We start from the raw sequence: 16,223 nt of genomic DNA, 5'->3' as shown, positions 1-16,223 counted from the left end.
ATATACACGGTCTCACTTTGGAAAGCTTGATCGACCTGTATCAAAAGCTCGAGTTCTGTGCAGCAGTCTTGCTAATGCTTCAAAAATGCTCTTAACGTCTGCATTCAGTGCATACCAAATCACTTGTCATGCATAATGCCTTGTGATGAATTCTGGGCAAAAATGTCATTTTTGGGGTGACATCAGTGGAGCTGGATTGCCTGTCTGGCTCCGTTTCTTTCAGCCTTCACTTTTTCTCACAAACATTCAAATTAAACCCGGCACACTAACCACAGAACACCACGGTGCATAATTTAAACTTGACACCCTAAACGTAAACATGTCTTTCGCTGCATAATTTACTCGTACTTCTCCTGGTGTTTATTTTGTACGGTAGCAACTCAGTTTCACATATACGCTGGCTGCAGGTCTTCGCAGGTCTGGTGCCGTGTACGTGCCCGGGTGGGCGAATGGATACTGCCGCCTTGGGGTTGTACTGTGGCCCTGACACTAAAGTAGTCCCGGTGTGTATAAATGTCCTTCTTATTTGCTTTTTTGGTTGGAGATGTGAGGATGGCTCGGGGTAGATGTTGCTCTGGAATAAATACTCTGCAGTGACTTCTGCAGCACAGACGAGTCAGCAAAAAATAATTTTAAAAAAAGCAAACACTAAGAGATTTACTTCTGTTCCACAGACACAGAGCACACATACTACAAACCAGCCAGTTTGGTGGGTGTTTACAGAGCGGCTGCTGTGGCACAAATGTGTCTGGCACAAAACAAGGCCGGCGTGTGAATACGAGAAGTTGGAGAGGATGGCAGCCTCAGAAGAGAAAGAACCTGTTATGCCTTAGCTTTATAAAATACCACAAACTGTGGCTATAATTATCTTTGACTGTTGCAGAGAAACGGTTATGCACACATAATGCACATGATCCGTGACTGTACACAGCGCGAAAGCACTGCTACTGAGCGCTAACAACCAGGGTCGTTTTTAGGAGTCTAGAAGGGATTTCACAGATCCATCAAGCCATCCTCTGTCTGCTCCACGTATCCCCGAAACAGCCGTCCGAACATTGTGGAGACCTCAGACACACAATCCGGCTTCGTATTGCTCATTTATTAGTAAACTGATCTGCCTCAGTAGAGAGGTTAAACCAATTATGGTTGTGGATGGAACACAATTATGACACAATGTCTGTGCAATGTATGACCAGCCGCTCCTGATACCGGAGTGTGGTAAAAAGTTTGAGGAAATGGGGAAACTCAAAATACGGCATTCCAGAGAAATGCGATTAAAGTGTGATCACATGAAGCAAATCCTGCATGCTTTGATCAGGGTAAGAGGTTGAAGGCTGTAGGTGACCTGGATACAGATTTCAAGAAATGCTCTGTTGCTGATCTTGTGATACATTGTTGGTTATTTCTAAAAGCAAGAATCAAGCATGAACCGTTCAGGGAGTTTTGCCACTGTGGACGGTTGTTGTTTAGCTATAGACAGATCAGACCTGCCCACGCACGCACTGGTTTACATCGCTCTGTCAAGTGTGTGTGTGTGACTAAATAACAAACTTTTCCTCCAAGCTAAAAGCTCACATAACGTTCTGTCCTAACACATTTTTCTCCAGTTGCAAAACCTCTACACAAAGCAGCTCCAATCCTGCAGTTTAGACACGTAAGCTGGTGACACTTTTTGCAATGAATGGGCCCAAATCAAGCAATTTTCCTCTGCACAAACAATCAGTGAGACAAGTTGTGGAGCTGGATACCAACCAAGCTGCATTTCTGGTGTGCCACCGGCAATTTTTACATCCGACATTTGATAAAGAGGAAGAAAAACGACTGTGAAAACTTGTTGGTGCAATAGCTGAGAAACATAGCGATCCCACTTTGACATGCTAACGCGTGTAGAAACAACTGAAACAGAGTTAAATGATTTGAGATATTAAATGTTGAAATAAAATGAAAATGAGAAAATCTTCAACTTATTTGAATCAGATTCTGTTTCAGTGCATATTAAATATTCTAAAGCATGAAAATTGGCATTAAAATAAACAGATTATTTATGGCAATTTTAACCCACGAATCCGCCATTAGGCAGTGATTCTTTATTGTTTTTTATTATTTTTTATTAAATGATAAATAATCACGTAGACAAGAAAAGATTTTACCCCAAGTCACTGCTTATTATTAGAATAACTTTTTAGGAATTTGTGCCCCCAGCATTTTCATTTCACCGTGAAACGTTTCATTTAAAATATAAATCTACTCTAATGTATATTTTTCCTGTATGTTATGCAGCTCGGGGCTGGCAAACTTTACTAAAGTACATGTACCCAACGGCAGCATAAAATTATATTTAATATTTAAAAGCAAGTCTAGTGATTATATTAATATTTAATCAAATACAAATGTTGTCTTTAAATAAAGCACTAACCACACAGATTAAGGAGGGGGGGGAAATAGAGGTATATTTTGCCATTGTGTAGATTGAGTGTGTGTTGAATACATCAAAGCAGTCTTATGTTCAGATCTGAACAATAAGGGAAAGGTGGGGTGATGCTGGGAGGGAGGCTCTTGAGTACTGGACTACATTACTGACAAAGATTGACTGGAAAACTTTTTCGGCCTGACAAGCTCTTGGCCGGGGCTCCTCAACAAGGAAAGCAAGCAACATTCATCTATCCAGGGCTTTCATTTATATGCCAAAACATCAGTGGCAGAGCCCCTTCGCCAGCAATTTCATCATATGACTATCACATATGGACAGCGTTGGGTTACTAATAGCATGACGACTGGACTGCCAAGCAGCACTGCTGATATGACAGGAAGACAGAGGATGGCCACAGGATGGAATTATGGGTTTGTAGAGAGAAATTATGTAGCTACCTGATGAACTCATTTGCCTGGGGAATGAATGACAAAGCTAATGCTGAAAATTATTTAATGAGTAGCAGAGGGAGCTTCAGATGAAGTGCTAAAAGTTGATCTCTTCCAGGTCCTTATTAGGTCCTGATTAGGTTTTTGCGTTTGCGCCAGCTTAACAGACTAGGAGCTTTCTTTCCTGAGCATGGAGTTACTCCTGACATGCTAAACCATTGCCTTTCTCTTCTGTTGACACTGATTACTTTAAATGAGCCATACACAGACGTATCTTCTCCCTCCATGTGGGTCTGAATATGCGTGTGCAGCTTGCAGCGTTTGTTGGACTTACAGAAACACAACATGTTGTTTTGGTAATTTGGCTTCCTTGTGTGCCACAGAGTAATCACGCACAGACATTTTTATTTTGGGATTTTATTAAAGAAGCTTTGCAGGATTCACAGTTCAAAATAATCCGTATGCATCTTATGGTGGGCTTCGGTGCACCTCATAAACAACAGGTGGACATGGTTTCAGTGCTTAGAGCCATATTGGGGATGGAGGCACTGACATCATACAGGTGCAGGAGTAGAAAAAGACATTTCTGAAGCTGAGTGCTTAGAGCAGTCTGAGCTTTTGGCTTGTTCATATATTGATCTTATTTGAATGTTTAATACGAATACCTGTGAACATAGTCAGAAGCTGGGCTCAGAGATTGTGGCCTCTAAAGTGTCCGAGGCTCATACGGCCACATTAATATCTGCGTCACTCGCCACCCGCTGCTCACACAGCTCCAGTTTCAGGCAGCATTCAGAGGAAAAGTCGGGTCATGTGCTGAACCTCAGTTTTAATTAGCTAATGGCACTCCCTGTTTTATCTCATGCACCTGAGCTGATTGCTCACAAAAGACTCCATTTACTCCAGGAAACACACGGCATCTTGGCAGCAGGCTGCACTCTACATCTGAGCGTCTGCTGCAGAGGGACGCAGCCACTCTCTTCCAAAAAACAGTCTAGTAAATCTAAATATATATGTTAGCTGGTTTCACACCAGTGAAGAAAGAGGAAATTCCATGATCTATGCCTTTTTCCAGCAGGCCTCAACATCCAACTTTCCTTCAACAAGTCCTTTGACTGTGTGTCAGTCAGAGCGAGCGTGTGTGTTGGTGTTTGTCTCCGTATACACACATGTGCATACGTTTAGAAAGAGCGCTATTAAGCAGCTAATGCTGGCTGGCTTTTGTCATTGTGAAATGGAAGAGCGGCTCTTTGACTCGCCTTTAGCAACACGAAAACCTTTAAATGTATCATTTTATAGAGACGTTTGAAATAGTTAAAACGTCTCCCTATGTCACAAGATCCTACTCAATAATCATTTTACCTGAAATACATAAAACATATATATTTATATGTAATGTTTCCATATGAAAACAAAATTGCACTTGCCATGTGCTGCGCATAATTCACCGCATCAACAGTGTTTGTTCTAAAATTACAAAGTCCTTCTGAAAGACCATTACTATGACATTTAGCACAAACAGCTTGGAATAAGCAACATTTTATTTATGCTCGAAGTGCAGAATGAATCCTGCATCCCGCCGCAACATAAGCCCCTTTTAAAAACATTTAAAGCGCACCAATGTTTTAAAATTTTATGAGCACATTTTTCTCCAACATTTGATCTAAACTGCTTTGCCAAACCAACCAAATAAAGAGCACAACACTGTACTCTTGCCTGAAGTCACTGTGCCATGTAAACACGCCGCCCTTTGCACACAGAGCTTCAGCGGTTTAAGAAAGATGTTTTCTGAAGTTCATAGCTCCCAGTGCAGCCTTCAGACACTTCAAATCCACAAGGCCGGCCTCTGACAAAGAAGAACAATATCAAAGTCTAGGACCATGACAGGGCTGCTCTTGCTGGATATATTTTTAATATTTATGCAGACGCAGGAAAAAATGCAATAAACTAAAACAACAAGTGAATTAGGCATGAAACACAACAGGATATTGCAGAGAGATTATGTTGTTTCCTTTTCGCCCGTGTGTCCCTCGGCATTTGCTTGCCCTGTGCAACAACTCAGGGCTGGCTTTAATTGGAGGGAATAGGAACAAAAAATATTTTCTAAAAAGGTAGCGCAACATTTTAAGAGCCTCAAATTCAGTCGTCGACTTATTTCTCAAATGGGACATTTGGTAAGATATTAGCCAGGTGACAGACCCACGCAGGGGACGAGGTACGACTGTGTGTTGTGATAATGACTTTTTGCCGTCAAGATGCAGCATGAAGCGAATCCTGTGCAGCTGCATGAAGAAAGTAGAAAGAGTGTATATATGGAGCAGGAGGGGGGGTGTGTTATGTTTGGATGTCGGGCAGGCCTCGCTTCATGAGCGCCTGCTGGAATCTGCCGCTAGAAAGATAATAAAAGGATTAGCCCTGTTGTTTCTAGAGCATTTGGTCCTAAAACAGAAGGTCTCATCTGTTTCCTCTATATGAATTGCTCGAATTCTTGAATGCCTTTGTCTATTACATGAGCACAAGGAGCACAAGAGGCATCAGTGCTAGTGGGAAAAAGCGCACGTACCCAGACACCAGAAAAAGAAAGAAAGAAAAACTAAGAAGGTACTTGAGACGGTTTTCAGACGCACACAGAGACACAAGGTTTCCAATGAGGGCAGAGCATTTACTTAAACGTGTATAGACTACAAAAACACAAACAGAGTTACAAATACACACACACACACACACACAGAGTGTGTTTATTTTCCCAGGGCCTCAGAGTTTATCTGCTGAAGTCCCGGATCAACATACATTAAATCCCAGATGATTAGATGTGTTGATGCAAGCTTTAAATCATTTCTTATTTATGTTGGTTTTTTCTGGGGGGAAACCACGAGTGTTACAATTCATTGTACTGCACATGGAATCAATACTTCCTATTGTGAGAGTGATTCAATGTACTGCCATTGCCGTGACTTTGTTTTTTCATGCATTGAGCATAAACAGGAGGTTAAGGTGAGTTTCACAGTGACTCACATCCGCAGACAAAGTCCAGCGTCGTGTCCACACTGAGACGAATTGTTCTCTCACATGTGGTAAACATCTCCAAAAACACACCTCGGCGCAACATTTATGCACACCTATACGAAACGCATAAATCTGCTGTGTGTCACCAGACGTGCTGTGCCTGCTGTGCAAACACACATTGCTTTAATGAGCAACAATAACAACAACAACAACAACAAAAAAGGGACAAATGAAAGCCTGTAATACAACGCAACGCTGAAGCTGAATTAACAGTTTAGGCACGAACAGCAAATTACTTCCAAATTTTTACTGAGCCAAGGAAGCAGAGACACTAATACCCCAGAGTGACGCAAAGCAGGGAGAACAGCAGCAACAGTTGAGTTTGTGTCTTTTTGCCTTCGGTCAGCAGATGTGTAACAGCAAGCAGGAGAATTAGTAGATTCAGCATGAATGTCTTAATTAGCGCACAAGGACGGTAAAACCAGCCTCTCCCTTTAGTTCATTTCACAAGCCACTGGTTTTTTAGGAAAACAAACAAGATCTGGAGAACAAGGCGCTACAGAAACATGATACATTTTTTCAATTAGCATTTGGATTTGGATGAATTCTTCAACCTGAAGAAGACCGCTGACAGATTTGGGTGAAGCCTCCGTGTCTCACTTCTCCAGACTACATTTCTCCTCATGTTTGCCTTGGATATGAATCCAACTCACTTAATACTTGTGGGACAGCTAAACTTTTAAAGCTCCCATTTAATGTGGGCATTGTTTGGTTATGTTAACCACATGCGTTGGCTTTTCACGATCTGAATCCCTTCTCAAAAAACGAAGTGCCCGTGAAAATAAACACGGCTTCTTGCTACACAAATTGTGCACTAATTGTGTATTTGGACTGAATCGTTTTAAAGGTTGGAGGGCATTTTCCATTCGTGAAGGGATGCTGGGAGGTGACAGCTTGACGCTGATTGTGTGTTGATTTGTGCAACCTGAAGCCTTACCTGCAAATACAACCGCAGATCTATTTATGCTGACGAAGGACTGCTGCTCTTACGGCATTTCACATCTTCAGTGGAAGAAAAACTCTTTTGTTTTTGCATGTTCCACTTGAAATACGGGAATTACAATCATAACTGTTTCTCAACCAAAACAAAATAAGAGTTTCTGTTGAAATTTAATCAGCAGTGAAGCAAGGCCAGTCCTTTTTTTTCTGGATACAACATGTATCTTTCTGAGAAAAAAAATCTTCTTGAATTACTGTATTATGTTGTGAAATATGTGCTTGTATTTAATTTAAACAAAAAAAAAATCCCAGATGGTTGCAATTATGAGATAAACTACACTCATATTAAACTAATAAATACAACGAAGACCTTCAGAAGGAATAAGAACGCTGACTACGAGGGGATTTTTTACAATATTCTACGTATATGTTTTGAATCTTTTGGCTTCGGTCTGTGGTGGGAGAAGAACTTAGTGGTTTATGATGACTCACCATACACTTGTTGGGTTTCTCTCCAGAATGGACCCTCATGTGAATGAGCAGCTTGTAGCGTGCATTGAAGGGCTTGTAGCGCCGAATACAGCCAGCCCAGAAACAGGTGAAGTCCTCACCTTTGCGTTGGTCGATGTGGACCTTTTCAATATGTCTCACAAGCTCCTCCTGCTGCTCAAAAGCAGCACTGCAGTCAATCCAGCGACACACCTGTTTATCCACCAGCCCTCCTCCTCCGACTTCTTCCGGCTCGGGGGCTGCGTGGGCCACCGCAGGGCCTCCTGAGGTTGGTTTGAGTCCGAGGGAAGAGCCTGGAGTTGTCTGCTGGTTGTGATGGTGTAGTGGGCCGTTGGGAGTGGGCCCCACATATTGGTGCAAGTGGTAAGGCGGAGGCATGGCCGATCGAGGTGGGTGGTGAGCGTGACGAAGATTCCCACTGCGCCCACTTAAGTGATGGTGATGATGATAGTGGTGCTGAAAGAGTTTGTCTTCGCTGGGAGAGAAGTCATCGAGCGGTTCCTGCTTGAGGACAGCCCCAGATCTTTGGCCCCCATCTGGGAGACCCCCACCCTGAGGCCCCGAATGCAGAGTCCCAGACATCAGGGCCCCACTCATCAGTAGCCCCAACCCGTCTGAGCCTCCTCCTCCTCCTCCCTCAGCTGTTCCTCCAGCCCCACGCCCTTGCAGCATGGAGCCCTGCTCCTCGCACAGCCCCAGGCTCTGCCCTTGGCCTTGCTCCGGCTCCCCTAATGACACTGAAGAAGAGGATGAGGAAGAGGAAAGAGACAACAGGCAGGTGGCAGGTGAGGACAGCTGACAGCTCTCCTGCAGTGCAGCCTGCTGGGGGCTGCTGTGTGGTGGGGGCCTCTGGGGGGCTTCCCGTGAGCAGGAGTTAGAGGGTGGGGAAGCAGTAGAGGAGGAGGAGGAGGAAGAGAAGCCGGCGCTGCTGGTGTTGCTTGGCGAGAGGTTAGCACGGAACCCGTTGACGCAGGCGACCATCGACATCTGGGAGGAGGAGCAGATGATTGCGGTGATATTGATCTCCTCAGAAGCGGTGCCAACAGCTGATGGGGAACCGGTGGCAGCAGCGGCGGTGGATTGCGAGGCCAGGGACAGGCAGCGTCTCTTCAGACTGCCAGCGCTGAGCAGCCGCGCTGAATGACGAGAGCCAATTGGAGACAAAGCCAGCGGGGAGGAGCCATCTTCATTATTAAACGGTTGTCCTGCGTCTCCTGGCACAGCGCTACCTACACCGCTCACTGCACATACGCCATTACCGCTGTTGCTAACATGCAGTGACCCAACCATCTCATCCCTGGCCACCTCCAAAACTTGGCCTGCAGCGTGGGCCTGAAATCCAGCCTGAGATGAAGACTCCACGTTGGAGATCTTGTAGCCCATCGAGCTCTCCTGTTTGACTGGGTAAGGGAGAGAGGAGCGAACGCCGCTGGCACCGCAGCCCAGGCTGGGTGAGGCCCCTGGCAGGGTCCTCCCGAAGGCAGAGGAGGATCTGCGGGGAGAAAAATACAAAAGGAATGTGAGCACTATTAGCTCAGTGCCTGTTGACAGACAGGCTGGTTCATCCTTCCCACCAACATCGCCGTCAGTGTTCTGCCTTTTCATACTGTCGTTTCATACTCTGTTTTCCTTCAGTTTAAAATTAAAATCACGTAAAAGGTCCCACTAACCTAAAATATTTCAGCTGAGCCTCCCGTATCAGAAGGGAGTTATGGATGGAATAGACCATGACAAGCGAACAGCAACAGAAAATTGTTGATAATCCAAAGTGGCTTTTTTTAATGAATAAATGAAAGAGGATCTTCTTGTAGTGAGGGGATATGAATGGGCATTTAAGACTAATAATAGAGCGAGGGGGAGGGTTGGATGGCGACTGAGACCGAGAGGCCACTGGCTGGTGTGTCCATCTGACGGGCTTTGATGACACAAAGGGGTTAAACCCAACCCAACGGTGGGGATAAATAGGGAGTCACCTGTTTTGGTGGTATAATTGCAGCCTATGAAGGGTCACCATTTACAATACTGTGTATTATGGTGGGAATCTTTGCCTTGCTGAATGGGGAACCCAGGTCATGTTTCTCCATGCGTTGCTGTGATCTCCTACATAATCATTCCTGTCAGTTGGCTCATTATGGATTTTGTCCAAAGCCCCTGAGTGATGTGAGAAGAGCTCTCTTTTTCCCTGGCTGTCGTCTTTGTCTCTTCCCCAGAGCACGCCCAGGAAAAAACAGCACTAATGCTAACTGGGACAGGAGAAAGCCACTGGCAGGCCTTGTCATCATTGCTGTTAATAAAGACTTGACCCCTCTTCTTATTTTTTTTCTATTCGGTAGCCTCATTTCCTCTTCGGCTGTACTGAAAATATTGAGAGACAATACGGGAGAAATCAAAGTCTGTCCAGACGCTTTCAGCCGGATGGCTAAGACGAGAGAGAGAGAGAGGAGTCGGGGGAGGGAGAAGGAGGACAAATCCACTTCTGCCTTGACCAACAGTAGTCACAATTTGCACACGGAGGAATTGCATTAGTGTAGCATAAATGTTGTACTTCAGTGTGTTTTATGAGGCCGCTGGGCAATGCTGTCTAGCAACATATGTGTGCAACTGATTCACAATAGCAAACATAATGAGAACCATATTGTACCTGCATATTGTTAGTAACACTACACCAAACAGGAAACATTCAGAACTGGAAGTGGAAAAATATGATATCAAACGGTGACACTTCACCTGGCGTCATGATGAGGCCCATCCTGCAGAAGGAGGTCAGGTGTAGGTCTGCTGCACTGGAGGCTCTGGGAGTAAAGCCCCTCCGAATGACCCCCCGCTGGAAGCAGCAGGCTCTGCCCACATCGCATCAGGGGGCCCTCGGCATTGCCCAGCTCAGCATTTGCATCTTTCTCTGAGCAGTAGGTCCCATTCACTGGAAATGGACAGAGATAATATTACTAAATAGTCTACTTCACAAACTGCACACCTTTTGTCAAAGCAGACCAACACATGCGTTGTGCGTGCTGATATCAAGGTATGGTTTTAGCTAGCAGAACACTGACCCGATGTTACTCTCAAATTAAAAGTTGGCTAAAGCTAAAGCTCAGTGATCTGCTGACCGTCCTGGAAAAAGAGCCAGCTGAAAATAATCAGTTTACATTGGGATGCATGCAATCACGGACATGTTGAAACTCTATTACATTATGAATATTCTCTCGAGGAATAGTTGTTGGCTGCCTCAACTATCACCGCGTCGAGTGATACACGGAGAGCTCTTTGGCAATATCCGACTGGTGGCTGTAAGAATAACGTCACATATTAGTGCTGGAGTAACGAAGAAATTCTAATCCAAATGTCATTTTGGAAAAAGAGCTAACTCAGCCAAATGAAGTGAAACTGTTTTATCTTTCCAGACCTTTAATTAAAAAAATTAAATATCAATCATTTTAATTGTTATCATTTATCACATTTTATCATTTATTTGTTTCACTGGCTAATTTATATTTTGTAACAAGTCTAATGTAAGTAGGCGGTGAGTTAACATAAAAATCAAGAGCTGTTGCACTAAACACAAAGATGTTTATCATCTCAGAAAAAATAACAATTAAAAATATACAAATAAATAAAAGGAGCATAACTGCTGAGGAGTTAAGACAAAATTCATTTTTCTGACTAAAGAAAAAAACAGGAAAACGTGTTAAATTCAAATCTGTCATAACCTGTCATTTTATTCAAATGTGTGTTTTAACACGTTTGTCTAATGTGATTACTTGATGAAGATTGCATACTTTATGATTGTGGCCATAAATGTAATAAAAAAACAAAGAGAGGGATGAATGTGAGAGAAGGGAGGGCTTGGTGTATGAGGAAATGTTTTTGAAGGGTAAGTCGATATCCCCACGCTCGTGTGCAGGCGACTGCGCGGCCCCTGTTCCAACTTTCTTAACTCAATTTCTTAAATTTAATTTTCTGCTAACAATATTACTGATAATGTTATCACACACTACAAGCTATAATTAATAAAACCAACCAGCTATTCTGTATGTGAAAGAAAACATTAAGAAGGAAAAAAAGACAAAAAGCACGTAAAGGAGAAAATCTACTAAATGTAGTGAAACGTGCAAAAATAGGGATTCATGAAAAAGGAAAAAGAAAGGCGTAAGAAAGCTATTACAACATTAGTAACAGATGGAAAGAGAACAGAAGAGAGAGAGGGAGGGAATGCTTTGGAATATGGGAAAAAGGTTATAAGAATGAACAAAAGACAAGAGAAAACAAGGGCACTCTGTGGTCATGTTATCCTCAGTTTAACAAACATATTTTCACATATCCTTCCTACAGCTGACGAGCCCAAGTCTCCGCTGCGTTTGTCTTTTCGTGGGTCACAGCAGAAACACAAAGAAGTAGAGAAAAGGCAAAACGAGCAACGCAAACAGTGCAGCATCGCCAAGGGAACAGCGCTGCTTTCACTCAAAACTGTTAACAGAAGGCGAGATGAATTTCAGCTCTCGCCTGTTTTCAAGCAACACAAATCGCTCTGTTTATCAAAATCTGGACCGCTCCACTTTGTTTTATTTCATTTATTTATTTATTTTTACCATTTGTTGGCCGAGCATCTCACCGGTTAGTGTATACAAATGAGTTTCTGTATGAAATCTTCAAGGCCCGACGATGTGAACCAAGCATCTCCCCGCCTTAGGTTAGAAATCAATCAGGCTTTGACTGAATGCACATGCACTCGCACACACATGTCCTAGTTACCAGCCTTTATTAATAATAAAAAAACAAAATACGAAATACGAGACAGTGTTCATTACTCCCTTCCACAATAATGATGTTTGCAAGAAAAGAAACGAATTACAAACAGAGATAAACAAGATAAATATCTAGAAACGATGATAACCTGTCTTAAAATTGATTTACAATAACAGGTGCAGAATTCATTTGCTGTTTTGCAGGACAGTCTAAACAGAAAGAAAGTGCACCCTCTGTCACTTCTAAGCTTTTATATATCAGGATATAATAATTTATGTCCTTTGAATGTCTTTAAATTAGGGACATATAACCTGAGACGAACAAAATATGACGTAGTTCACCTCGTCATCGTCGATTCAATGCAAAATGCAGAAGCATTATGTGAAGAACTAAGTACACCCCAAGATTTAATACACTGTCCAATAGACGGTCTCGCATTTGACTTTAAAACACTTTCATGTTTGGCTAAATGGCTGCAAGGCGCTCCGGCCCCGCGGCTGCAGAACAAGACCAAATCGAGGAGGCTTTCTCCTGGCAGCCCGCTCAGTCTTTTTCGATTTGTACCGTCAGAGATGAAGCTCTTGGCTTTTTTACATTTCTCTCATCGTTGCACAGTCTGACCTGTGTGAGTTTGCTGCGACATCCACTCTTGGGAAGATGTGCATCTGTCTTAAGTGTTTTCCTGTGAATAATCTTTTTCACTGTAGAATAACAGCCTCATAAATAACCTCCCAGCAGCTCACAATTCAAAAGGGTGTACGTAATGCTTCACATACGGTTTCTGCATTTTGGCTTGATTTTTGTGAAATATAAATTGTCACAGTGCAACATGTGAAGTGTTTTTATTTTTGCTCATCTGACATTATATTTACTTGCTTAAGGTTCTTGTGTGGCTCAAGGTGTTTAGACAATTTCTACATTTTTTTATTAAATTAAAAATATTTGCAGGAAAAAAGAAATTCAACAGTTGTGTTTTTAACTCTTAACTACAAACCCAATTCCTAAACACTGGCCCGTGATCCTCGGGCCCTCAGAGGGAACCGCATTAAAAACAGGCATGATTCTGCCATGGAAATCACACCATGAGATTGGGAACACTTCCAGAAAACACCGTCTTACACACAGTTCACTGTGCCATCCACAAAGGCAGGTTAAAGCAAAGAAGAAGCCATGTGAGTGTATCCAGAAACACTGCCGTCTTCTCTGGGCCAAGCTCTTTAAAATGGACGGAGGAAAGGTGGAAAACTGTACTTTGGTCAGATTCTTTTTGGAAAATACGAGATGCTCCGTTCAAAAGCCTGTATCTCTGATGCTATAGGGGTGTATATGGAGTTAGCAGCCCGAACATCTGGAAAGGCACCATCAATGCTTAAAGGCATATACAGGTTTCACAGCAACAATGCTAAACCCCAAACTGTGGCTATTCCAACAGCGCGGCTTGGTGGTAGAAGAGCGCTCGACTGACCTGGGGACTGCACCAGATGAAAACATCTGGCACGTAATGAAACAAAACTATGACAACCCAGGACTGTGGGGCAGCTATGATTCTATGTCAGACAAGAATGAGACAAGTTTCCCAGGAGTCCAACAACTGGTCTCCTCAGGTCCCAGACTTCGTTAAAAGAAGACGAGATGTTACATAGAGGTCCTGTCTCATCTGTTTCCATCAAATTCAAAAGTTTGTTTCTTTATATATTTAAAATATGCACAGCACTGCCCTTCATTTGGACAGCAAAACTCTTCTGTCTCTGTCCTTTTCGGACTAGGAAGTAGTCAGCAGGACATAAAACCTCTTGGGTACAAAGAAAGAGCCACGTGATCCAAACAGAGAAATATGAACTATGGCTACATCTGTTTGCCCAACCTACAAACCACAAACTGAATAAAATTAATGATGATGTGACCCTGTCAAACACCGTATAGACTTTAAAATTCTTTTGCTTACTTTTAAAATTTTAAACAATTTGGCACCCAGTTACCTGACTGAACTCCTCCGCTTGTACAAGCCCAGGAGGGCACTAAGATCATCCTGCCAGATGCTCTCAGAACAACTTAGATCCCGGCTGAAGTCCAGAGGTGATCGGGCCTTTGCATCTGCAGCACCTTGACTCTGGAATTGTCTCCCCGCTTCTATTCACAATTCTGAGTCTATTCATTCTTTTTAATCGCGTCTTAAAACTCATTTTTTTACTTTGGCTTTTGGATCAAATTAGTTTTAACCATCATCAGGCCTGTTTTATGTCACCTTTGAGGTTTGTTGGTGTGTTTGTTTGTTAACTTTTAATCTCTTGCTGTTTTTTGCTGATTGTTAAGCACTTTGATCAACCCTGTTGTTGGTAAATGTGCAATATAAATGAATAAACCTGAACCTGAAACCTGATCGATTGAATATGTTTGAGCAAAAATTGTGTAGAGCAGCAAAACAAAAAAGCACTGAGCACATGCAAAGTAATCTACAGGTGTTTTTTGTGTATTCTTTCAGTAAAAGTTACACTTACACAAAGTTTTATTGACTTCCTATGATCTTATGTGGGACTCTACACGCAATTTTCCAGCAGTTTCCAATTAGATGTAAAGTATGAACATACTATGCTCCTGTGTCCAATATTCACATCCAAGTATTGCTTAAGTAGCCCCGTATCCAGGTGTTGCAACTCAGGGGTTGTCTTCAACAAAAGGCACCTTCTGATTTTCTCCAGGACATTGAAGTAAAAGTGTTTCATGAGTGTTAAAGTTCTCGATCCCTTCACTGCAGAGAGTTGGCGCTCCAGTGATTTAGAGCTTTGTGACATTAACAGAATCAGTCATGCTCTGGTTGGGGAAACAGCAGCCTCCTCAGCCATATGGAGGTTTGGACCGAATCCAAACGTAAAATCAGTTTATATTGAATGTGCTATGGTAATTCACTGTTGAACATTTCATTGTGTGTTAGAGCCTAGTTTGATCAGGAGGTGGGAGCCAGATAGAGCATCAGGGACTGAGGTGAAATGTAAGACATCCAACAAGAATGACAGGTGAAGAGTGTGTGTGTGAATGAAAGAGCGAGAGGTGATCATTCTCTGGATTATGCAGAGGTTATGACTCGCCTATTGAGCGAAGCAGCTATGCATCATACTTTGCATTCCCTTGGCTCTGAGTTTGAATTTTTTTCTTGTTATGTTCTGAAAAACACTTGAGAAAGAGAAATGTGTGTCTGTGTAATCCATTAATATAGTTGAATGGATCATGGTTGAGCAGCCTATACGGCTTCATCACAAGCTCACAGGCAACACAGGCGTTAAATGGAGGAACAAAGAAATGAGCCAGCAAGGAACAAGGGCAATATCCGAAGCTGGAAACATTAAACCAACATGAAGAATCAAAACCTGCAGTCCCTCAAAATGGCTACTGGACGCTGGCTCCAAAACGAAAGCCAACTGATCCCCACACACTCTAAATTTCAAACGAGCAGACATAAACAGGTTTACAGCCTGGAACAAAAACATCTTTTCTCTCTACAGCTAACTTCCCCTTTCATATTTTTTGTTTTACCCATTAAAATTATATTGAGGCAGTTGTGCATTACTAAAGGTATGACCAGACTGACTGATGGATGCTGACACAGGCAGCAGCAGCTGTTTGCTGAGCTTGAGTTCAGCAAATTTGTGCTATTGCACTCAAGTCTGACAAATATATGGCTTACTATGAGGTTAAGTCCACTAAAAGCCCATAGAAGATGTGCTTACTGTAGCTTAAGTACAGGGTGGGCTATTTATATGGATACACCGTAATAACATGGGAATGGTTGGTGATACTAAAGTCCTGTTTGTGGCACATTAGTATATGTGAGGGGCCAAACTCCTCAAGACGGGTGGTGACCATGGTGGCCATTTAGAAGTCGGCCATCTTGAATACAACTTTTGTTTTTTCAATAGGAAGAGGGCCATGTGGCACATCACACTTATTGGTAATGTCACAAGAAAAACAAGAATAAAGTTGCATTGAAACCAAGCACACCATTGTTTTTCTTGTGACATTACCAATAAGTTTGATGTGTCACATGGCCCTCTTCCTATTGAAAAAACAAAAGTTGTATCCAAGATGGCCGACTTCTAAATGGCCACCAT

At 42.7% G+C, this 16,223-nt stretch overlaps 1 protein-coding gene across 3 annotated transcripts in view; it reads right to left on the bottom strand.

Annotated features, from left to right (window-relative positions):
- The window catches only part of glis1b (GLIS family zinc finger 1b), a 75,983-nt gene that overhangs the window by 34,824 nt on the left and 24,936 nt on the right, over positions 1-16,223 (bottom strand). For all 3 annotated transcript variants that reach the window (XM_005747512.1, XM_005747513.1, XM_005747514.1), the window contains exons 3-4: positions 10,102-10,294; positions 7,357-8,866 (exon numbers count right to left, since the gene is read on the bottom strand). In XM_005747512.1, the coding sequence (XP_005747569.1) occupies positions 7,357-8,866; positions 10,102-10,294 (1,703 nt within the window). The remainder of the gene's footprint in view (positions 1-7,356; positions 8,867-10,101; positions 10,295-16,223) is intronic.

This window comes from Pundamilia nyererei, unplaced genomic scaffold (genome assembly GCF_000239375.1).
Source record: "Pundamilia nyererei isolate P.nyererei 1_Seehausen unplaced genomic scaffold, PunNye1.0 scaffold00199, whole genome shotgun sequence".
NCBI lineage: Eukaryota > Metazoa > Chordata > Actinopteri > Cichliformes > Cichlidae > Pundamilia > Pundamilia nyererei.
The sequence above is the reverse complement of the archived record's forward strand: the minus strand, read 5'-3'. Positions and strand labels throughout refer to the sequence as shown.